This window comes from Carettochelys insculpta, chromosome 6 (assembly GCF_033958435.1).
Source record: "Carettochelys insculpta isolate YL-2023 chromosome 6, ASM3395843v1, whole genome shotgun sequence".
Taxonomy (NCBI): domain Eukaryota; kingdom Metazoa; phylum Chordata; order Testudines; family Carettochelyidae; genus Carettochelys; species Carettochelys insculpta.
The window spans coordinates 109,329,610-109,353,108 of record NC_134142.1 but is presented as its reverse complement, the minus strand read 5'-3'; the positions used below and the strand labels follow the sequence as shown (position 1 = coordinate 109,353,108).

At 41.0% G+C, this 23,499-nt stretch overlaps 1 protein-coding gene across 1 annotated transcript in view; it reads right to left on the bottom strand.

Moving 5' to 3' along the window:
• TRPM5 (transient receptor potential cation channel subfamily M member 5) overlaps positions 1-23,499 on the bottom strand; it is a 64,678-nt gene that overhangs the window by 1,489 nt on the left and 39,690 nt on the right. The window contains exons 14-24 of the mRNA XM_074998545.1: positions 23,192-23,337; positions 21,928-22,040; positions 21,179-21,274; positions 17,721-17,979; positions 16,053-16,171; positions 15,149-15,281; positions 12,292-12,466; positions 8,636-8,801; positions 7,689-7,867; positions 4,713-4,845; positions 1,281-1,353 (exon numbers count right to left, since the gene is read on the bottom strand). Coding sequence (XP_074854646.1) covers positions 1,281-1,353; positions 4,713-4,845; positions 7,689-7,867; positions 8,636-8,801; positions 12,292-12,466; positions 15,149-15,281; positions 16,053-16,171; positions 17,721-17,979; positions 21,179-21,274; positions 21,928-22,040; positions 23,192-23,337 — 1,592 coding nt within the window. The remainder of the gene's footprint in view (positions 1-1,280; positions 1,354-4,712; positions 4,846-7,688; positions 7,868-8,635; positions 8,802-12,291; positions 12,467-15,148; positions 15,282-16,052; positions 16,172-17,720; positions 17,980-21,178; positions 21,275-21,927; positions 22,041-23,191; positions 23,338-23,499) is intronic.

The window sequence follows — 23,499 nt, the reverse complement described above, 5'->3', positions numbered from 1 at the left end:
TCCTTCAGATTAATTATAATTTGCAAGTCTAAAAACTTGAAAATTTGTAAGTGGCACAAACTTTCAACCAGAAAAAGAGAAGGCTGAATGTGTCCAGCTAACAGTATTTCTTGTGTTGCTGTTATATTTGGCCATCTAGCTTTACATTCAACGTCAGCACTCTTTATTGAATACAAAGAATATTTAAAGAGCAATGAAAAAAGTATTGGAAAAATTCTGTGATAAAAGTATTAAGATAAGCTACAAAGGCCAGAAGTCCACTAGGGATCTCTAGTGACATGGAAAATAATAAATGTGCTACTTAGTACTTGGATAGTTCCCAACATTTTCAACTGTTCCAAATGTTGTTTAAACACCAGCAGTTTGTCATCAGAAGCTTAAGACAGAATTTCTTTGTATTAGTGTTGCACATTTGTAGGTTAATTTCTCTTTGAACTGCCTGTTTGCATTTAGTACGCTAACAAATCAGTGTAGATCGTATTAGTGGAAATGAGACTTGTCACAACGGATGTGGGCATTTTCCTAAACTATATGTATTTTAATAGATAAAAGTCCAACTGCCAGCCAGCATCATTTGTAAATAGTTAGTTATTTTTTTCCCACATCAGAGCCTTGAAATTCAGACTTCAGGGATGAGATGCTATTTTTTTAAGGGAAACATTACAGTTGGCTATGGAATTTATGCTTTATTTGCTTTGTATACAGTAGAATTTAGGTTTATCAACATGCATTCTTAAGTGCCCTTTGAGATCTGTGGATCAAATCTTATTTTCCAATAGTTGATGCCTGTGTGGTATTCCTGTGCTTACACTATTACACAGGGTTTTTGATTGAAAGCAGGCAAATGCAAAGACTGGAGAATAGTTTGTGGCTTTTTCAATGAGACATGTTACACCTCTTAGTGGCAGGACTTCAAGGGGCAGGAGGAAAGCTACCTATGAAGAACTGAACTGGCATTTATCCTCGTGAGTAATCCACTGGAGCAGAAAGCACAGTAGAGAGAAATACTGCTACCCTCCCCTTTTCTCTACCTTTGACAGACCAGTAAGACTGATATTCTCTCCTCCCCATCCTTCTCCACAGAAATAAACAATAAAGCCACCAGGGCCTAATGAAGACAGAACCTTCTTTCCTTTTGCCCTCTTAATGTCAGGTTAACTCTTGGGCCTGCTAAGGCCTATGTGTCAACACCACCCTCTTCTCTGTAGACAATTCCTGTCCAAACAGTAAATAAAGAGAATATTAGCTGATGTTCAAAGTATATGAAAAGTATTACTTACTTGTGATTCCAGCGATCTCAGCAGTCTCTCTTGCTCTTTCATTCCACTAAAATATTTAGACAGGTTGTCCACCCTAATACCAACAAAGCCAAGACATGGACTGAGCAAACACATCTGTAGATTACAGCCAAGTCACTGTAACAGAAATAGAACTAGATCCACGGCCCCACTTCTGCCTGCTTTTTCACTGCTGAGGCAGGACAGAGCATCTACTAGGCTGCCCTAAAGGGTCATTAGCAATTCCCTCTGGCCTAGAAAGATGGTATAGGGGGAATGCCAGGAGGTGGGGCTGGAGTGTGCTGCATTCTGGCCCATCTTCAGTGAACTTGTGGCCCCTAGGGATTTATTATAAACCAGCATGAGTTAAAGCAGGCTTGAGGCTACTCTAACTTGTATCATAACCCATTTATTCTCCAGCTGCTCCAGGAATGTTGAAAGTGGGTATAGAGCTAGCGGTGATTGCTGACTTCTTTCCACAGCAGGACCCAGTGTGAGCTCAGAACTTGCAAGGCTTGCAATAGTACAGGTTGAACCTCTCCAGTCTGGTACCCTTGGGACCTGACCAATGCTGGATGAGAGAATTTGCTGAATGACAGGAGGTCAGTTTTGTCTAGCAGCATAACCAACACTTTCACCACTTATTGGGCCCTAAGAAGACATTTAGGGGGTAAATTACAGCTAAATAACAGCACAGAACACTGACAGCCAGGACTGGTGGCTGTAAACAAACTTTATGGGATCACGGGAAACTTGGCCACACCCATGATAAGTGGCTGTCCAGCTAACTAAAATCATGCTGGACTATGGATGTTGCCGGATGAGACAGTTCTGGACTAGAGAGGTTCAACCTGTATTTTTTCCCACCCACTAAGTACTACTAGATTTTTCTTGAAAACTTTTGCAAAGCATTGTTTCTGGAAAATAGTTTCACACTTTAATAACAAACTTCAAAATGCCCATGCTAGTGCTTCCTCCCTAATAAAGTTCAAAAGCTTCTTTAGAGCTCACCCACACTCATCTAAACCTTTTAGGCCTTCCTACCTCTTCCCCCTAATAGCTCTTTCCCAAGGCAGCTTATTCCTGTCTTTGACCCCATACATGCATGCTTCTCAGCAAAAGGCCTAAAGGCTTCCCTGACTTCTTAAATCCCTTTTCTGAATCTAGCTCTTTCAGGTCGTCTTTTGTTGGTGCTGCTTTGGGAGCATTTATGTGGGAGCTTATGGACTGTGAAATTTGCATCTAATGTGTTCTGGCTGGGGGCCTTTGCAGCTCAGGGGTCTATGCGTCTTGGGAGGCTGCAGATTTAATGATATTTTTGAAGACAAGAGAATGACTTTTTCAGTACAGACAATTACTGTCTGAACCTTTTCCAACTTAGTTTCTGGCTCTGGGAAGTTAAAACTCACTCTTACTTACTCTCTTCTCCTCTCCAGCCCCCACAACATCTTTACCTTCACTTACAATATTAAAAACTTAACAGACTGTCATTAAAAAGGCTCTTTTTCAGGAGGCAATTAGATGCATTTTTATTGGTTGTTATAAGACCTATTAGTCTCTTTATCAATCTTGCTTATTCCCAAAGCCACAGTTTTAAAGCAAGTCTATGATTCTTTGACTCTAAAATAAAAATAATCTAATTATTCTAAATTATTATGAATTAACAATCAAATCAGATCTTTTTTTTGTGTGTAGATTAGCTGGAGGGGAAGCATATTTTCCTGACACATTCCAATGGGCTGTTCTAGGCTCAAGATATGATAAAAATTAGAGAGGCAAAAGCTTGTTTTGAAAGAGCACTCAGGGCAAAAACATTAGACAGCATAGCTAATTGATTTCAGTATGTTCATTTTATGCTAAAATCGAAGTTTGAAGGAAACTTTTTCAACATGTTGGCTGACTTTCACAATAATAGTTATATAAAAGTTTCACAAAGTTTGTTTCATAAGATTCATTTGAGTCATTATTAAATGCCTCCCCAAAGAAGTCTTCCTCATACTGCCTTGGGTTGTGCATTAGATGTATAGCTTTCACCTCTTTTAAAATAATACAGCACACTTTTACTTAATAACTTAGTACTGCCCAGCTTCTGAATGCTATATAAAAGTCAACTCATGCTTATGTTACTCCTGTCAAAAAATGTTCTCCTACACTTTCAGGCAGTGTAAATAGAGAGTTAGCTGGGTTTTAAAAAAATGTGCAAATAACAAGATGTTTGTTGCAGTTACACTGTTCAGCCGTTATTTGTTATACTGTTTGCCCCATTCCAGGCCTGTTTTGATTGCAAAATCTTGCAGTAGGGGGTCTGTGCTACTGTTTGTACAGTACCTTCCAAATAAGGCTCCATTCTTGATTGGTACTTAGATACTACTGCAATAAACATGATTAATAATCCCCTTGTAATAATAATAATGGGAAGCTGAAATAAGAGCCAGGAGTTCCTGACTTTGTCTTGTCTGGAGACCATTGGACCACAGGGGTATTCATCAGAGGTGAGTCAAAGACCTTCACTCACAAGCAAAACCATAGCCAAATTTAACAGTAAGAACAAGACAGTTTAACTGGATTTTGGTCACATTTTGTCTTCAGGCACACGCTGTGTGTGCATCAAAGGGCAGGGGAGACCATGTCTCCCAAACAACCCTGTGAGGTCTTGCTTGCACTCCATCCCCACACCCTCTTCTGCCTCCTGCTGATGCTCCAAGGCTGTTCCCCCAGGAGTCAGAGTCCTGAGCTGAGAGCCTGGGACTGTCTGGAGCAGGAGCCCGTGCTTGTGCTGCTTGCCTGCCTGACACTCAGGGTGTGAAGAGGGCCATGTCACCTCATGTACCAGGGCTGCGGGGGAGGGTGCACGACCTACCTGGAGTTCCAAGGCTGGGGTCATTTGAGAGGCTTAGGGTTGGAGACACAGTGCCCCGCTTGTCACTTTGGGACCAGGGGCTGTGCTATCCACCTGGGGGAAAGGCAGGGCCTCGGGCAGAAGGGGTGGGGAGGCTAGCCCCTGCCCTCGTCCAAGTCCAGGGTACACCTGCCCCCAGCTGTGAACATAAGTGGCAGAAGCAGAGCTAAAGTACCACGTAAAAGGCTGTTCTTTTAGCATGGTGAGAATAAAACAAGGAAGTCCTGGAAATCTGGTGAGAAATTCTGGAACGATGAGATTTCCAATGGGATTTTCAGATGCATTTTACTTGGTTGGTTCTCAATGTCCTTGAGATGTAAGGACTCTGCCAAGGACTCTTAAAATGCTACTGCTCTGCTAGAATGCATATTTTCCAAACTAATTGCACTTTGTTTTCAGTGTCTTGCTCCACATATAAGCTTTGGGTAGCACCTGAATGTCAGTATGTTTATCCAAACATGTAGAGCAATAAGTGTCACCCATCACTACCATCAGAAAGCAGGTTCAGAAATGCTGAAAGATAAATAGGAACATACTTGTTAAAGGTTTTCTTTAGTCTCTCCTCATTGCTTTCTTTTTTCTTTTGTTCCAGGTTTGCCAGATAATTTTCCTTTTGAACTGCCTCCCAGGTTATAATTTTTTGATCCAGACTGTCTGGCAGATCTCTTTCTGTGGCGAAAGACATAAGCACATCTTTATCAAAACGTGTGTGTTGGGGAACAAGAGGCAGCGTGTACGTACAGGAAGGAAGGTCAATGAATTTTAGCTTTGCCCTGCTAAGATGCCAGGGCTATCAGTTTATGAAATCATAATGTAAATAATTGTGGCGTATGAGTTGTCTCTTAAATACAATTAGTAGGGTCATTTCTTTATTGTAAGGGTACTGAGCTTTCTAAAAAAAAGTCTGCCCTTAGCCCCTTTATGACCTCATTCAAGGCTGCTTTTATGAATGTCCTGGGCTTACCGAATTGTTACAAAAACGCTGCAGTTCCAAGCTATTTACAAATACAACAGGTTGGGGACTCATTGAATGTCAGACCTTACCTTTGCTCCCTAAGCAAGCTACCAGGAAAAGAAAAGACTCCAACAAAGATCAGAGGGCTGACTGGTGTTGGAAATAGCTGGAGGCAGGACAGTCAGAGGCCCAGTCCTTCCTTTATTTATTTGAAGTTTTACTTTAAAGTCAAGAAACTCAGAAGTACACAGAGGATTAAAGGTGTTAAACAGAACAAAAAAGATGAAAAGAACTGAGAAGAAGCTTCTACAAAGAGAAAATCTGAGTGCCTTCCCATAGCTCATAACTGCTCTTCTTCTAGCTCTAATTCCATATTCATGGGGTTGGGTCTTTGATTCCTTCCCCAGTCTTGTCTGCCTTGAAGTATTTTCTCAGAAAGTTTGCAACTAATTAAATCCTTTTCTATAACACCCAACCATCTAGTTATGGGTTTTCTGTTACCCTCCGCTTCTAAAGTTAACACTGTTCCTATGTGGTCTTAGTGATCTTATTTTCACATGCTCAAACTGTCTAAGCCTGATTTCCCTCAACTTCTCTAAGATACCACCTTCGTGCTTCCCATAATTCATTAGCTTTCAATATGGTCTGTCCCTTAAGTCCAGGCATTTGTCTCAACATTTTCATTTCTACTGCATGCAAGAATTGCTCCTGTCGCTTCCTCAGTGTACAGCATTCAGAGCCAGCACACGCTAAATCACCATCTTGTAGATCTAACACTTCAATTTAATAGACGTTCTCCCGTCTCACATAATTCTGCTCATTTCTCAGCACGTGTTTCCTTTTCTGTTCAAACTTCCGTTATTCGGTATGATCAACCCAGGTACTTCCCCTAGCGCATAACTTCCTGTCCTGACTCACCACCCTGCTCTTGATGTGTGAGTGCTGATCAACTTAACTGAAGTTTATATCAGGCTTTCTATTAAACCCCACACCATTGCAATTTTAGCCATACAACAACCCGGCAGTATAACAATAGCTACTTTTCTCTCATGTATGGTTTGAGCATTGTTTTAGAGTAAAACAATTTCAGTTACATTAACAGCAATAGAGAAGGAGGAATCTGCCTTTTGCTTTCTTTTTTTTTTTTTCCCAGATGTTTACTATATAGTATTGCTATTTCAACAGTGAAATTTTGGCATGCAGCCAGTTGTTCAATGTTTAGTCTCTTTATACAATGGTCATTTCCTTCTGTGATTTTAAATGGGATTTAAACTATGGAGATTTGGGTTAAATGCACTTTGTTGTCTAGGCTTATTCATAATAGTAAGTATTCAAGCACTGCAAATAAAACCTAACTCAGCCTCAAAAAAAAACGTTGGACCTCCTTGGTCTGGCACCCTCGGGACCTGACATGTCCCAAATGGGAGAGTTTGCTGGATCAGGGGAAGTCAATGCTGGCTCCTTTGCTGGCCTTGCGGCTCTCCAGGGGTTGAGGGGCTTCCAGTCTCCCAGCCACCTGGCTCCCTTCTTGGCCACAGACTTGGCTCCTCTCTGCAGGGCCATTCTGTTCCTGGCTGCCCCACTGGTCCCTACTCCCAGCCACTGAGGCTCTCTGGTTCAGCAACATCTGGGGTCCTGGATGATTGAACAGCCTTTTATTTTCGTTGTAGCCTTCGCAGTGAAGTAGACAGCCTTCCATAAAAGCGTGGACCTTGCAGCTTGCCCAGAGGACTAACATTTTGGTTCTGGCCAACCAGGAGATGGAGTGAACTCAAAAGAGAATTCTTGCAAACAATGCCCTGCAAGCAGCCCCTTTGTTTTTCGCAGAGCTCCAGCTATAACGGTACTCCTGACCTTGGCTACTGCAGTGTGCCAAAGAATGGGAGAGCTGGTGTCCTGGGGACTCAGATCTCAAAACAATGTAGAGCTTTATCGGTCAAACCCAACACCGGGAATTCTAGGCTGAAGCCTGGGGCAGCCTGCACAAATGGCATGGGGTGAAGGATGGGAGAGTGTTCTACTGCAGGAGAAACATTCTGATATTCTTAATGTGCATTCACTCTTTATGAACAGAGAGCACTGCCAAATGATCCTTAGAAGCTGAAGCATAGTGGGTGCATATAAAATATCGACCTCTCTCGCTCTAGTTCCACTGAAGACAGTGGAATCCAAACATGGTTTTAACGGTGCCCCTTATACTGTATATACTGAAATTTAGAAAAAGATTAGTAACAGAAATAGCATTTATTCATTAAACTGCATCCTATTAAAAATCAATATCCTTTCATAAATCTACTATATGCACCCGTCTTTAAAGAACAAATGTGGCCATTTAATTACATTGCACAAGGACCAGATGATGCCTTGTAGAAAAGGCTTATTTTAGAAGCTAGATTATAAATCCTATTTTACATTTATAATCTTGTCTTTATGAATAAAGACCTACACATGAAAATAGAATATTTTGTTTTACGAAAGTTTATTTGGTCTCCTCTTTGATTCATCCTCTGTCATCAGGCTCCTCCAAATCGACATTCCTGGCTGTTTAGCAACTCACCCAGATGTTCCTTTTTGTGCTCCATCTTTTTAAAGATTCGTCTAAGAATTAGAGTCACATGGCTGATAATGATAAATGGCGGGGCCAAGGCTGGGCGGCCATGGTATTCCACAATGAGGTTGTAACGCTGGAATTTCCAGAAGATATCGGCGTTGCCCTGAACAACTTGAAATGTGTAACTTTAACAAACAAAAAAGTATGTTCAAATTCCCCCTCATAATTCTAAAATGCATTACTATAAATCCAAAATACAATTTTTACTTTAGTCTGAGTTAATGCTGTCCCACTGTGAAAACTTTGTTTCTCTTTAAAATAGAAGTTAAAATATGTAAATATCAGAAATTAAATTACTTGCAGTAATTGCCTTTAGACAATAAGACACAAACCTTTTTAAAGATGGCAACTCTAGTTTGCCAGAGTAAGGCTGTGACCTGGTCTGCACCTTAAAAGATAGGCTGGCGTAGCTATGTCAGGCAGTGGTATAAAAAATTCATATCCCATAGCTATGCCAACCTCACTTTTAAGTATAGACCAAACCTATATCAGGTAATCATACTGGGCCAGGTTCTCTGCTGGTGTAAATAAGCACAGCGCTATGATTTCAAAGGGCTAAGATAGCCACTATACCATTCAAGAGATCCCCCTCTTAGAGGATCCTCTAGGGCCAAGTCCACCAGGTTTACAGTTGCCAAATATATAAAAAGGCTTTTGTGCATATATAGATTTTACCCTTTTTTTCCCCCTAAGGAGGAAAGAAGTTTTGTTTTATTTTTCCTTTGAAAGTGAAAGGGGGAGGGGAAATTAAGAACTGCGTGATCCTAAAAGTTTTCCTGCAAACTGCAGATTTCCAAAATGTTTAGACAATGCACACATGCATTCTTATTAACCCTTCTCTTCCACCTCCAACTTTGCAATCCCCATTTCAGAAGTAATTAATTGACACTTGCCTGAACATAGCAATCAGGAGATTCATAAGCAGTACATTCGTGACCAGTAAGAAAGTGACCAACAGAAGTATGACAAGCCAATTGGCATAGGTATTAGAACATACTGGTGAATTTTCCTGCAGATTCTTCGGGATGGAGGTACAGTTCTGAAGAAGCATGCGAGATGCTGCAATGGGGGAAGAGAGAGGGAAATAAAGTAACAGGTTTCTGTTGCTAGCAGGAGTGCCTACATTGCAATTTAAGGTGTAATTTTTAGTGTGGGTAGGCACACCCATGCTAGCTTTCACTGAGCTGGTAAGAATAGCACAAGCAGTAAAGATGCAGTGGCACAAAGCTTGGTGCAGGCCAGGACCTTGTGTGACATGCCCAGTGTCCCAGGTGGGCTTGTACCTCCCATGCAAATTTAGCTCATGCCATCAGATCTTCACTATACATGTCACTTGAACTAGCCAGATGAAAGCTACCATGGTTATGCCCATCCTTAAAATTATATACCTTAAAAGGTACTGTGGACATACTCTCTGTGTTCTGCTGTCATGTTTAATCATAAAATGGCCATGCCACTCTCTTGATTTGTTTTATATTAAACTGATACATTTTGCTTAAGAATTTAACATTATACCTGAAGTTTAAGGTACTGTATGTCATAGATAAGTACAGGATGAACAATGCTGACTTAGCATCTATTTGTCTTGTTTTAAAAACAAGGAGTCAGTCAACAAACAACGCATATTCTGTTAAGCTACAAATAAAAAACCTCAACTATTGACTCCTTAATTTGAGATATAATCTCTACTAGATATAACCACTTTGGGAAACCCATTCTGAATGTTTCAGGTTTACTCGACTTCAAGCCCCATGGGGAGTGCTTAGACTGAGAGCTTCAGCACTTTGAAGAATGACTCTCTACTACTCTACAGGAATAATCCCATCATCTGAAAGCAGCAGACTCCTCAACTTTTTAAGTGGACTAGAGAGCAACAGCGAGCCAAAGTTTTTAATGTGGGCTCAATATACCCATCCGTGTTGTATATTCAGTGTGTCCTTGCTTGACAAATGTGAGAGAAGGGATCTACAGCTCCCACAGGACTTAGTTGTCTGAACTACAGAATTCTGCTGTTTCCCCATTTCCAAAATGGCCTTTGCAACTGGATATTTGGGGATGTCCCAAAAGAGGTTCACAGAGCCTACTAAGACCAACTGACCAAGTATGCAGACGAGCCCCTATAGTGACTTAGAAAGTTCCCATCACGATTTAAACCATGAGTTAATGTGCCGCATTTGAATATAAAAGTCAGCTCTGAGTCACTATGGCCGCGTCTACATGTGCACGCTACTTCGAAGTAGCGGCACCAACTTCGAAATAGCGCCCGTCACGGCTATACGTGTTGGGCGCTATTTTGAAGTTGAAATCGATGTTAGGTGGCAAGATGTTGAAGTCGCTAACCCCATGAGGGGATGGGAATAGCGCCCTACTTCGAAGTTGAACGTTGAAGTAGGGCATGTGTAGCCGATCCGCGTCCCACAAAATCGAAATAGCGGGGTCCGCCATGGCGGCCATCAGCTGAGGGGTTGAGAGACGCTCTCTCTCCAGCCCCTGCGGGGCTGTATGGTCACCGTGTGCAGCAGCCCTTAGCCCAGGGCTTTTGGCTGCTGCTGCGGCAGCTGGGGATCCATGCTGCATGCACAGGGTCTGCAACCAGTTGTCGGCTCTGTGGATCTTGTGTTGTTTAGTGCAACTGTGTCTGGGAGGGGCCCTTTAAGGGAGCAGCTTGCTGTTGAGTCCGCCCTGTGACCCTGTCTGCAGCTGTTCCTGGCACCCTTATTTCGATGTGTGCTACTTTGGTGTGTAGATGTTCCCTCGCAGCGCCTATTTCGATGTGGTGCTGCCCAGCGTCGAAGTTGAATGTCGACGTTGCCAGCCCTGGAGGACGTGTAGACGTTATTCATTGAAATAGACTATTTCGATGTTGCTACTTCGATGTAGCGTGCACGTGTAGACATAGCTTATAGGGGCTCGTCTGCATACTTGGCTCAATCTAATTCTTGATCTCCCCCCCACCCCTCCACTCTCTGATTTGCTCACCTTGATTATCTTTTTCTGATTTGTCCTCCTTGCTTACTGTTTTTGGTTCTCTGTGTCTTAAATATTGAGTCTGTTCTGGTCTGGCTATGGTCTGAAGAAGTGGGTCTGTCCCACGAAAGCTCACCTAATAAATTATTTTGCTAGTCTTTAAAGTGCTACTTGACTGCTTTTTGTTTTGATAGTGTATAGACTAGCATGGCTTACTCTCTGTTACTTTTAAAACTTTAGTTATCAAAGATCTAAGGACATTTTCAACCATCAATTTTCTTTCAAGAATCCTGCAAATAGGTACTTGTCATTGTCTTTTCTGTCATCCCCAGCCTGTCCTGTAAATTTTCTAGTTTCTTATAAGTGATGAGTGCTTCGTTTGGCTGTGATCTCCCACCCTATTGCATCCTAGCTGGCACCTTTTTGTTACATATATAACAGCAGAAAACTCTCCACAGTGCTTCTTGACTGTCTTCTTGACTGTTTCTCATGGCTTCTCTAAGACATCATTTTAGCCTCTAATAAACAGCGTGAATATGAGAGAATGTGCCTTTGTTTTGGTTATTCATTGTATTGCTTGGCTCACAGTATATTTCCTCATTCTTAATGTAGATTGAAATAGTGTTAACGTTTGGCTGTCTATTAGACTTAGGATATGGCCTTTTTGTTATTTACCCTGCTTACATAATACTAGTACAATACTCTTATGGTCACATAAATCTATTTCTGTGGGACCAAAGGGTTTGTGTGTATACACTGTTTGAAGTGCCTGACCATGCAGCTCCCAGCCTCATTCTGTTTTGGACAATTCTCTCCGAATGTAAGCTCATGCTGCCTCCAGATAGTGACTCTGCAGTATGAAGACTTGTCTACATGTAGCATTGCACTGGTTTAACTAATGATGTCATTTTTTTAAGCTGATTTAGGTGCAAAGGGCTGTGTAAATGTTGTTTTTAGTTTACACAAGGCTTATCTGGGTTTACAGTAAATAAGTTAGGAACAGGTTTAATGAATAAGATAATAGGTGTGAACTCCTTCAGAGCTTCAACACTGGCAGATCTATGGGAGCTTGGCTTACCATCACTGCCAAGCTCCTCCCCACACCCACAACTCTCACACACCAGCAGCTGTGCACTTACCAACTCCTCCCCTCCTCCCAGTGCTTCTGGAGCATCATGAACAGCTGATGGTATTCAGGCTCCAGGAGGAAGGAAGAGGAGTGAGAACTGGGCTTGCTTGGGGCAGAAGGCATGGCAGAAGTGGAGCATTGGTGGGAAGATGGAGAAGGGAGCATCAACCCTGCCCCCAGCAAGATGAGAAGGTGTCCACCTAAAGGTTTGCACTAGTTTAACTAATGGGATTTAACTGTGTAAACAAAGACCGCACTGATGCCGCAGCGCAACTTGATAATGTGCATGATAACATCCAGATATTGCAGTGCAAATGTCATTACATCATAACATGAAGACTCTTTCCTACAAGACAAAGATAAGCAAGTGACAACCCTGGTATGGATGCCCAGGGTCTGATTAATGGCACTTATTCTATGGTAGTCTGATCAGTTAAAATAGCCATTTCTCACTGTCTATTTCATCCAGTGGAATCTGTCCAAATATCTGAAGGTAGGGACGGTAAAGCACCCTTCTGAAGATCCATTCCACTCGTCTGTCATCAGGATGGAGTAAGGCTTGGGTTGTCACACCATAGGCAATAAGCCACACACTCAGGAAAAAGAGAAAGAAGAAAACATCCTTCATCTAAAGGAGAGAAAGAAAAGTGTTGACTGAAATGAATATATAGAGCCTGCAGAAGGTTGCTCTCATTTCTTTGAGGCTTAGTTTTTGAGGTGCAATGAGAGAAATTCTATTGCACATTGTCCTTTTTAACCCTCTGTTGTCAGGCTATTTATGTTTTGTGATTAGATTCCACTCTGCAACCTCTTTGCTGACCATTTCAGTGAAAGACATGTTTTAATTCAGATTCTTACCCTTATTTGATTAAAATGTGCTTTAATGAGGTTTTCAGACACAGGTTTCTGTGAGACCTTTTTGTTGGCTTGATTGCCTTGCTGAAAATAGAAGAGTGCTTTATGTTCTGCTAAAACTCCCTATTCCAGCATGGAATCCCAGATGGAGAATTCTAAACAGCTGTTTAAAGTTAATGTTGATGCATGCAAGGATCATGTCAAGTTTGCTTCGCTTTCTCTGCCGAGCAATAAGGTTGAAGATTAGTTTTTAGGACCCTCTGCTTTTAAACATTGTGTTTCTCCAGAGCAGCAAAAGTAATTATATCCTAAAACACTTGAAATACATAATTGTTTTCAACAATTTTTTCCCAATGGGAAAGGATTATTTTGTCACATCCGTAGCTGGTTTGAAACAGTACATTAGTGACTGTAGAGTCATTAATTAATTAAAATTTTTAAATTTTAAAATTAAAATTAATTAAATTTTATGATTGGTCAGCTAACTGAAAGCAAAGGTATTTTAAACCTCCAGGAGATCATTTGAGATTCCAGTTACTAAAATGATCTAATGCAAACGAGATTGTAGGTGTATCTCAGACTTTTGCCAATGTGGTCTGAGATCATTCCAAATTTCTCTTTATATGGGGACCATGATGTTATGGTTACTAAAAAGGAGCAGTGGATGATATAGAAATATTTCTTTGTGATCTGTATTTGTTACTTGAATTTTGTTGAATAATTGAGTTTGCCCCATGTTAGAAGCAGTCAATTCTACAGCAATGTGGAAAAAGGAGTTAATAGGCAATTTTGGGTTGCCTTTTTATTCAAGTGAAAAGGTCTGATGTGATCCAGTTTGATATATGTTTGGAGTTAATATAATTTAGTGAACTATGGTTCTCTTTCTTTGATGTAGGGCTCAATTCTGAACCACTGAAGATAATAGGAGATTTTCCATTGACTTGAATCAAAGCAGGATCACGTTCATATTTTGTGGCCTTCTTCAAACAAGAGCTTTTGCTCACAGTGTAAAATGTTAATTGCCTGTGTGACTTAACACAAATAGAAATGTAGTAGACCCTTAATAAAAACTTGTTCATAGTCTTAATTTAGTTTCAGGCTCTTCCCAAAGGAGTGAAGAGCTGCAGGTGTCAGTTGCTCTCATGTACATTCTGTAAGCATAATTTGCAATAAAATCTGTGAGTACTGTGTATGTGATACTACAAAAGCATCAGTGCTGTTTTTTTTTTTTTTTGCTAGTACATCAGCAGCCCCAGATATCGGTTTGGCTGTGGGGTGGGGTGGGAAGCTGGCTGAGTACTGGCTTCTCTTTTTTCTACAAAAAGCACTGACAAGCACAATACATGGTTTTCATTTATCCTCTTGGTATTCCAAGCAATGGGATATGGGTTCCAGTTATTTGACTGGTGCACAGATGTGAACAGTTTGGGAGCTTTTAACTTTATTAATCGTAAGCCTTGTCTGCCACAGAGTTTCTGCTGAACCCTAGGGTGAGCTGAGAGTGAAAATAAATATTTGTACATGGCTCTGAGCATTTACAGTGAGATTATGTTAATGTTAATTATTAAACTGTGCTGTTTGACCTATGTGATTAACATACCCAAATAAAAATCACAACAATGCTCAGATTTATAAGCACATGCAGTAATTGCAATGCTTGTATATTTCCTGGAGCTACATAATAGTAAATTAAAACACTTATCAACACTTTTGCTTTGTACATTTTCATTATAAATTATGGTTAGAAAGCAGCTCTTACCTCTGCCAGGCACCAACCCAAGGTATCTTTGCAGGGCTAACTCTTCTGACATGGTGGTAGGGGTCTTCTGTAATTGTCTTGTCTCCTATATGAGATTTTTTTCTCCCAAACAACTCAGGCACAGCTTCTCAAAAGTTTATAAACAGCTAACATGCTGAAATCAACTGTACTTAAAAACCAAAAGATGCTAAGGATGGGAGCCCTAACTTCTGAACCCAAACAGTTACTCTTAAACAGAAAGTAATCAGGAAAGGAGAGACCTGGACAGTGGGGAAGGAGAAAGAAAGAGATGTCAATCTCTTTGTGCAGTCTGCGCACTCCCAAATTGAAAAGGAAAACATGGGCAAATAAAGAAGAAAGAAATAAAAGGCTGAGTTAATAGTTGCCCCTGCACTTTTATACAATCATTTATACCTGTGCCAACTTGATGAAAAATGCATTGGGGTAAATGACTACACATAGTGCAAGGAAATGCAGAACTGGATTCCAAACTTCTATGCTACAGAGCGCTGTGAAAGGAGCCACATCTGGCTGATGACAACAGCTCTTAGATGACAATGAAGATGCAATATAAGCTAAACTAGAGCACTTTAAAAAAGAAGAGTTAGGCATTGACTTCCTTATAATGCGCAAGAATTTTTGTTAGTGTTACTTCAGCATCCACAACAATGTCCCTGTGGGAGAGTTCATACTCACCATTCTTTCCACAATTATGATTTTTGGCCCTAGTTGCTTGTGAATGGCAAAAATATGTATAAGTCTAAGAGTGAAGACCATGAAATCAATGGCAAGTACTGTACGGCCAGCTTGAAACGTTGAGTTCAGCATTCTGCAAAACAGACCCAGTGCAACTGCCTCAAACACCACCCAGACACCTTGTTTATAGAGTTGAGTGTGTAGATTTAATGTAGCATCGAGGTGAGGAAAGGGTGAACCACAGCCCCAATACTGTAAAAAGAATGTAACATCTGCTTATGGGAAGCTGCTGCAGGAATGTCAGCCTCCCCTTTTCAGATGTGGTGAGGCCATATAAGCCCCTACAGAGATGTAATATAAGTGAGTACATCAATTTGATGCAGTCTCAAAGGGGAAACAATATGTCTCTGTGCAAATTTTTCTATGTGCCAGATAAGTTTTTCTATAGTCTGTGACAGCCTCTTTAGTTCAGTGGAAATTTAGAGCTCATAGAGGGTTGTTTTCAACCCTGCCTATCACCAGTATAGACTCTACTGTCTCAAAACAGAAAAATAAAGCCAGAGCTCTCCCTCTGATGCATGCATGAGCCCCCCATGACCTTGGCAGGAATGGTTTATGCTTATCCCATGTTATAATTCATATATAAGCCACACACCTACTGTGTGTGGTTCATTGTCCCATGCAGTGGCACTTGGACCACTTACAAAGAGAAAGAACAAGTCTCCTCTACAGCTTTAGCTGAGAGCCAGCTGGCTTTTAACTCAGGCTTCAGAGGCTCATGCACTAAGTTCTAGAGGTCCTAGGTTTGGTTCCACCTGTCATCATTACACATGCAGCCCTAGTTCTGTTACAGATGTCTGGTCATGAAACAGATACAGGGGCAAGACTCTTGCAAGATACCAACCTGCAAGTCACTCCAATTATAAACAGAAAGATGGTCACCATATCGCACTTATTCCAGTTATCCTCCACATATAGCTTAAATTTCTTAATTAAATTAATATCTTCATCTGTAAAGAAACTCTACAAGGGAGAAATTGTCATTGTTATTATGTTGACAGCTGTCCTGATTTTACTGAGTCCTCTGATGCGTGCTGTTTTACTACAAGTCCCATATCCTTATGTCAAATGATTACCTGAACATCTCAGGTTTGTTTTTTTTTTTAAAAAAAAAAGGTGGTATGTTTCTGATCCCCATGGCAATAGAGAAAAGCCTGAAAATGAGCCCCAATTGCACACTAAAAGTGAAGGCACCAGAATGTAAGTGAAAATAAGCCAGTGCAATACAATTTCATGACATTTGAATTAATCTCATGAGGGTATTTTGGAGTCTGACCCAATTTTTTTCCATCAGTTGGGGATTGGTCAATGTTGCTTCTGTTTTATAAAATTCTTTTCAATCAGCCTGACCTCAGTTTCCAGGCATGAGCACGTAGGCAGTGTACTCAAATTCTGGAATGCTTAAACTCTCACTAATGAGCTTTGGGCCTTTTTGCAACAGTTGGCTCTTTTACTTTGGTGTGCATATCTCCAAAATGGGCTTTTGATGCTGTATGGATGTGTTAAAAACAATCCTGAATCCAAACATCTGCGATCACCTCAGTGCTATGGAATGCAACAGTCCTAGGTAACAGCTTTAAAATACACTTAACTGATTTGCAACAAATTGGTGGCCACCTTCTGAGCTTTCACACTGTTGCAAACCATGGGTGTTTTGAGCTCCCTGGTAAAACTGGGGCTATAACACTGATTCTCCTGAGCTAAAGGAGAAAGCCAACTAATTCTTTTAGTGTCAGTGACAACAAGATAAGCAGTTCAGTTTATACCCTGCCCCACCACAGGCCATTTGTGTATATGCAAAGTAGACAGTTCCTTACAGTATTGTTGCCACACCATTTCAGCTGCTAAATTGCAGAGCTGAGGCCATTCTAAATATAACTGCAAGATTAATGGAGAAAAGTTTTTAAACAAATCTACTTATACCCTAATGATCTGAATAGGAAAGCATTTTGGAAAAACAAAAGTTAAACAGTTTAATTAAAAGGAAAACTCAGTAACTGCTTTTCTCCTAAATGTAAATAGATATAAAATGCTGGAGGAAGTAGGAGTTTCATAAGGGATTATTCCAAGGAGAGGACAAGGGTGGATTATTAATTCTGGGGGAATGGAGTTTGGCTGTGTTGAGTGGAGCTGCATATGTAATCAGAAAAGCTGCTAAACCAGAGGCAAAACAGCAATCCTGGAGTATCAGTAAACTGTCTAGATTATTGGTAGCAGCTGGAGTTTCTCCTGGATGAGCAAGGATAGAGCTGCAGCTGTGTGGGGTAGAGGACAATCAGATCAGCTGGGTGTGTGAGGAGAGGAAGTATATAGCCACTCTGTGTAAGGAAAAGATGTAGAGTAGTGCAAGTTTTGTTTTGTTTTTTTAAAGAAAAAAATACTTTCCTATATGAAGCTGTTTGTGACATTCCATCTCCTGATGACAATGAGTTGATGCAACCTGCAAATCAATTTGGAACCTTACTACCTGAATTTAGCAGAGTATGGTGAAGGTATGTCTGAGGTTACTGACCTGTCGGATTTCTTCCAAGACCAGCGTAAAAACCCAAAAGTAAAGTATAATCTCCAGAACAGAAGGCCCTTCAGGTGGTGCTGGTTTAAAATCCAGTAACAAGACATAAGTAAACAGAAAAAGAAAAGCAAAATACATGATAACATTCCCCATAAACACTGTTACAGGGGCACTCCAAAACTTTTTCCAGCGAGTAAACATGAATGTTGCCCATGCTATGTTTTCAGAAGAGCTCTGCTTCTCTAATTTGATGTCTGCCCTGTAAAACAAAGAGAGCAAGTAATAATGACAGCTTCTTAGAAACTGTCTGTGAAAGAACCCTGGACCTGATCCTGTGCAGTGCTGAGGTTCCCTGAGTTAGTGAGGGCCAGCTTGTGTATGCTAGAGGAGCTCTGTTGAAATCAGTGGAGGTATACTGCTTTATGCCAGCTGCAGCTCTGACCCTGACCAGTCCAAAGTCACTGGAAGAACTTTGCCATAGCAAAAACACTTGCTACACAGCATCAAAGTTTTGTATGTGTTATAACAAAAATGTAACAAATCTGTGCCATGTTATCATTTCTTTAGCTTGGTGTTTGTTTTTCAGTACAGTGGAGTAGATTTTTTAGGGTTTGTTTGGTGTATATGTTTGTTTGTGGAGGAGGACAAGGATTTAAACATACCCCTTGAGCTTTTACAAAACAAACACTACAACATCATACTGGTGCTTGAGGACAAAAGGGAAACTGATTAGTTATTATTCATTGTCCAAAATGAGAGCAAGATGTGAAAAGCAAAGAGCCACCATTAATGGAAACTGGTAAATTTATCTTCTAAAAAAATATTTTGGTTCTGCTAAACCAAGGTTCTATTAGTCATGTAGGCTAGTACTTCCTTTTAAATACAAATTGAACAGCTCTAATCTGAAACTCTCTCATCCAGCAACATCCATAATCTGGCATGATTTTAGATAGCTGGATGATCACCTGTCATGGGTGTGATCAAGTTTCCTGTGGTCCCATGAAGTTTTTTTACAGCTGCCAGTCCTGGTTTTCAGTGTTTTGAGCTGTTGTTTGGCTCTGATTTACCTTTAAATGTCCTCTAAGAACTTGGTAATACTGCTAGACAATATTGACCTCCTATCATTCAGCAAATTCTCTTGTTCAGCATCTGTCGTATCCTGAGGGTGCCAGACTAGGGAGCTTCAACCTGTATATGACTTTAAATGTATGTCCCTTTATGGCTAGACTGAATCACCCTTACTTGCATTGAGTAGTATCTTTGTCCTCAATCCTTAGTCCTTCAATGAAACTATTACAGAAATGAGGAACTCAGTGCAAGTAAGGGTGGTTCAGCCTAGTTCTAAGCTTAACATTATAGAGAATCACTAAAATGTACAACAGTACTTGTCAGCAAAGAAGCCAGACTTGTAAGTTTTTAACGTAAGTGCAGTCTGTACTGCAGTTGCCTGAGTGTTATGGTACCTGATGGAAAATCTGGCCAAATACCTGAAAAATGTGCTGCAGTCCTTCAGTATATAAAGTGCTCCATAATGTAAAGTAAGTTATTCTATGCATATAATGCAAAACTCCCCTATCTGGCCACAAAATGATTCAATCAACTCTCACGCTGTGTACAACATGTGTGTAAATAGATTTGCTTTAGTGTTCCTCTGGCTATGCTTGCTTCCATCAAAACTGACTTTGATAGACATAGGATGTTGTCACACCTTAAATTTGTGTTCCTTAACATGAAAGAGATCATCTTTAATAAGGGATATCGGTGCTGGGGAGAGATTTCTCTGCATTTCAAACAAAACACAAAGTAATTGATTCTATGTTGTTGGGGGATTTTTTGTTTCTTCATTTTTTTTTTAATTTCTCTTAGTACTATTGTTATTTTCTTAATATTTTAATTCATAGGCAGCCTGTTCTCCCTGCTTAATTCTGCAGGGGATGTTGTCCCTCACACTAAATTTATTACATGAGCGCTGTCGTTTCCATGGTAACAGACTGATGTAAATAATTATGAGTTGGGATTCAGAAGAAGAAACAAACCTGAAAGAAGTACAATTCCTTCTTAAAATGAATTGAAACAATAACAAATGGGACAGAAAACATACTGGCACAGAACCGTATCTTCCTTTTCATATAAAGATTTGAAAACATTTCATAGCTATGAATTAATAACTGCTTTCTTGAGAGAGAGGTGCTGATACACCCATATTATGGATGATGAAACAAAACAGTTTGTGACTTTTCTGTGGTATCAGTTTAATTTCCTACCTAAGAATAGAAACAAAGAGTTCTGATTTGGTCTACTATATGGCATTCCCTCAACTTCAGTTGTTCAGACCTTTCAGAGAATGCTGAAATATATCAAATATATGAATGATTTAGTCACGTTTGTTGAACTGCCTGTGCCTGTCAGCATCAGCGGGTGTTGTCTTTATCATAGGGAGAATATCTCTTTCCTGTCTTATGGTGAAAACCTGTTGGCCACCCTCAAATCTAAAACATATGGTTTTATGGTTAAGACACATGATTGGAACTCAGGAGATCTGGGTTCAGTCAGTGGCTCGGCTATGGAATTTGTGTGCGTGGAGGTGGGGCAAGTAAAATAACCTCCCTCTGCCCGGATCCCATTTGCAGAATTGGTATGATGCTTGCTTTCTCTAAGCCTACATCTTTGTCTATTCATATATACTATGCCTATGCTATAAGGAAAGTGGGGATTGTAGCACAGGTCGGCATGCTTGTCCGAGGTTTAATCTAGCTAGCATGAATAACTACAGCCATGCAGAGATGGTGGCTAAGGCATTAATGTGGGTTAACAATGAATCTCAAATCTCAACCCTCCCCTGCAGTTTAGCCATACCTTCAGCATCTCAAAGCAAAGCCTCTTTTATGGTGTGTGCGCCTACCACCTAGCTTGCTAGGATTCTACTTGGGATAAAATGGTCTAGGTGGTACTATAATAAAGATAATTATCTTGGATTTGACTGGGAAGACCTGGGTAGAGAGGAATAAAGTACCTGAGAGTTCAGATTGCAAAGCTGAAAGAGGTCAGAATCTGTTTTCTGCATGGCTTTCAGCAACCTGCTACTTGGTCCTGTGCAGTTTTAGACCTTAAAGCCAATGCATAGCAGTTGTCACTAGTTGAATGGAATGCTAAGAGGAGACTTGGGAAAATCTGCCTAGTACAGTGCTGTGGGCCTGAGCTGTATAGAGCGACTGAAGTTACTGTGTTCATTTAAAAATAACTCCATGCTTTTATTTATCTCCGCGCTTTCCATTTACAGAGTAATAACAGGAATGACCTTGGTACATGGCATTTCCTGAGGATTAATGACAAGCAAGGGCATCTCAGCTGCCCTTTGTTTTATCAGCTAGTCATTAATCCTGAGCACAGTCTTGTGCATTGACTGTTGTGTCTTAATTAAACTTCCAAATGATAGTAACAGACTGACTCAGACTTACCTGTCCCCCGCTTTGGAAAAAAGCAAAGTTCTTTCTGTGTCCAGGCTGTCCAGCTCTTTGAATGTCTCTGGTTCATTCTTTGACTCTACTGTCTCGCTGTAAGAAAATATATTTTTTGAAAGATAACAGGAAGCCACTCTTCCCTGAGAAGCTGAGATCTATGCTACTATGTTACCCCAGCCTGCCATGGGATCTCCCCTCCATAAGAGACTCTTAGGAGGCTAGAGAGAACCCACAAGTCTGTGAATTTCACACCCTGTAGGGGCAAGCTGAAGAGCCTGCACAGAAGGGGACCTGTAACACGCTCCAATACATTCACATTTCTCGCATGGTAGGTGGCTGCCCTTGGAACTTAAGGCTTCTTAGGTTACATCTACACTGCATCTGGGGTTGTTTGTGTCTCAGACTCATGGTAGCTTTGCTGGACATAGTGCACTAAGAATAGTAGTATGGACATTGCCACACGAGTGGTGGCTTGGGCTAGCAGCCTACATTCAAGTCTGTCTGGTCTGTACCTCTGCCTGTAACATCTACACATCTATTTTTAGCACGCTGATGTGAGCAGACTCAACACACATCTTTCAGCAGCACTGAAGGTATACCCTTAGGACTTTATGGCTGATCAGAGATAACTTCACCCTCATTTATTTCTGTGATTATTTCTGGGGGTTTGCTATATTTTTCACTTAACTGTCTCTAATTCTTTTCCCACCAGGACAGCTTTTATGCAGAGGAATGTTTGTTCATACCTGAATGCTATTAGATTTGTGTAGATTAAAAGAGGACACCAGAATCCACAGACTAACTTGAGGATTGGAGTGCTTGTTGACATGTCTCCCCACCAGATTTTTGTCAAGAAGGCCTGAAAGTCAAAGAAAAAACAGAAAGTTGAATCTGACTTTGAAACAAAGCAAGTGAACATGCAGCTAAAATTACGTTTTTCTTCTATGAAAGGCAACGTGACCTATCACGAGATTGTGGGTATATCTTCACAGCAGAGTTAACTCCAGTAGTCTAGTGTCTCTTACTCCTCTCAGTATAACCCAGCTCAGGTGAGAGCAGCTGTGTACATGCTGGCACGGCTCTTGTTCATGTATGGCATTAAGTCTCCAGGGCACATATCTCATGATTCTGTGCATTGCAGCAAGATAATCTTGTTTATGATTCTTCTCCAGAGAATAGCAGGGGAATTTATCTCCTTTATGGGCACTTGTGGGGAATTGTGGGAAGATATTGGAAGACTTAGCAGCACTCTGGTGGAGCTAGTCTGCGACCATGCAACCGAGAGAGCTGGTGATAGCTGTGGATGAGTTGCGATAACTTGAGTTGTAGATTGCACACCGCAATGTGCAGGAAACTCAGTGGGGTTTGTCTGGGGGGAGAGCAGTTGGTACTCAGCCATCTCCCCACCCCAGCCAATCATGCAGCTGAGGCTGCCAAGGTGCTGTTACTCTGTACCAGCAAGTACCGGCACTAAAAAAGCACAGAGGAAACTTAAAATAAAAGCACCATCATACTTACCCAAGTGTTTTGTGTGTGGATAAGACCTCCAGTTGGGGGGCTGTGCTTAAGTTAAAATTTGAGTTAACTTTGTCCTGAGCCTAACACAGCCATGTAAGAGAGACAGCTCACCTTTCTGTACATTTCATTAGATCAGCTCAGATTCTAGTTTCACTTGGGAAATGGAGACTAAAAGCTGCATTCCCAGTGTTCCCCTGTGGGCAAACGGGTGGGGAAAAAGCACAAAGCGCGTGCAGCCAGAGCTCTGAGTTCTTCTCTACATCTGGCCTGGCTGGGCATCAGGAGGGGCTTATGCTGCTCTGCAATGGACTGCAGTATGTACAATACACCCTTCTCTTGTGCCAGAGAGGGGCACCAGAGGAATTCTACCTCAGTGGGACATTGCTTGGGAGCGTGCCATTTTTATATGAACTCCTCCTTCGTTCAGGCCTGTGCCTAAAAGTACGCCTGCCCCTAGAAAGTCACAAGGGACTCTCCTTTCATTTTACTTACCTGGACACCATCATGTGCAAAGAAAGACTTAGCATCTGCTTCTGTGGCCAAGTGTAGACAGGTGGTTTTGCTCCAATATTGGTTTTTCCTCACCAGTAAAGCAAAAGCTCGCTCCTCACTGTTGTGATAGCATTCGCTGAATAACTCTGCCAAGTGAAGGAAATGTACAGCTGTGGGTCTTGTCATGGAAAATGCCTCTGTGCCTACTACACTGAGGCAGGTGAGAGAACTTGTATATATATTCCCAATGGGAAAAGAGTCACAATTCCGGGAATTGTTGAAAAAATGTTTTTGAAAATGTCTCCTTA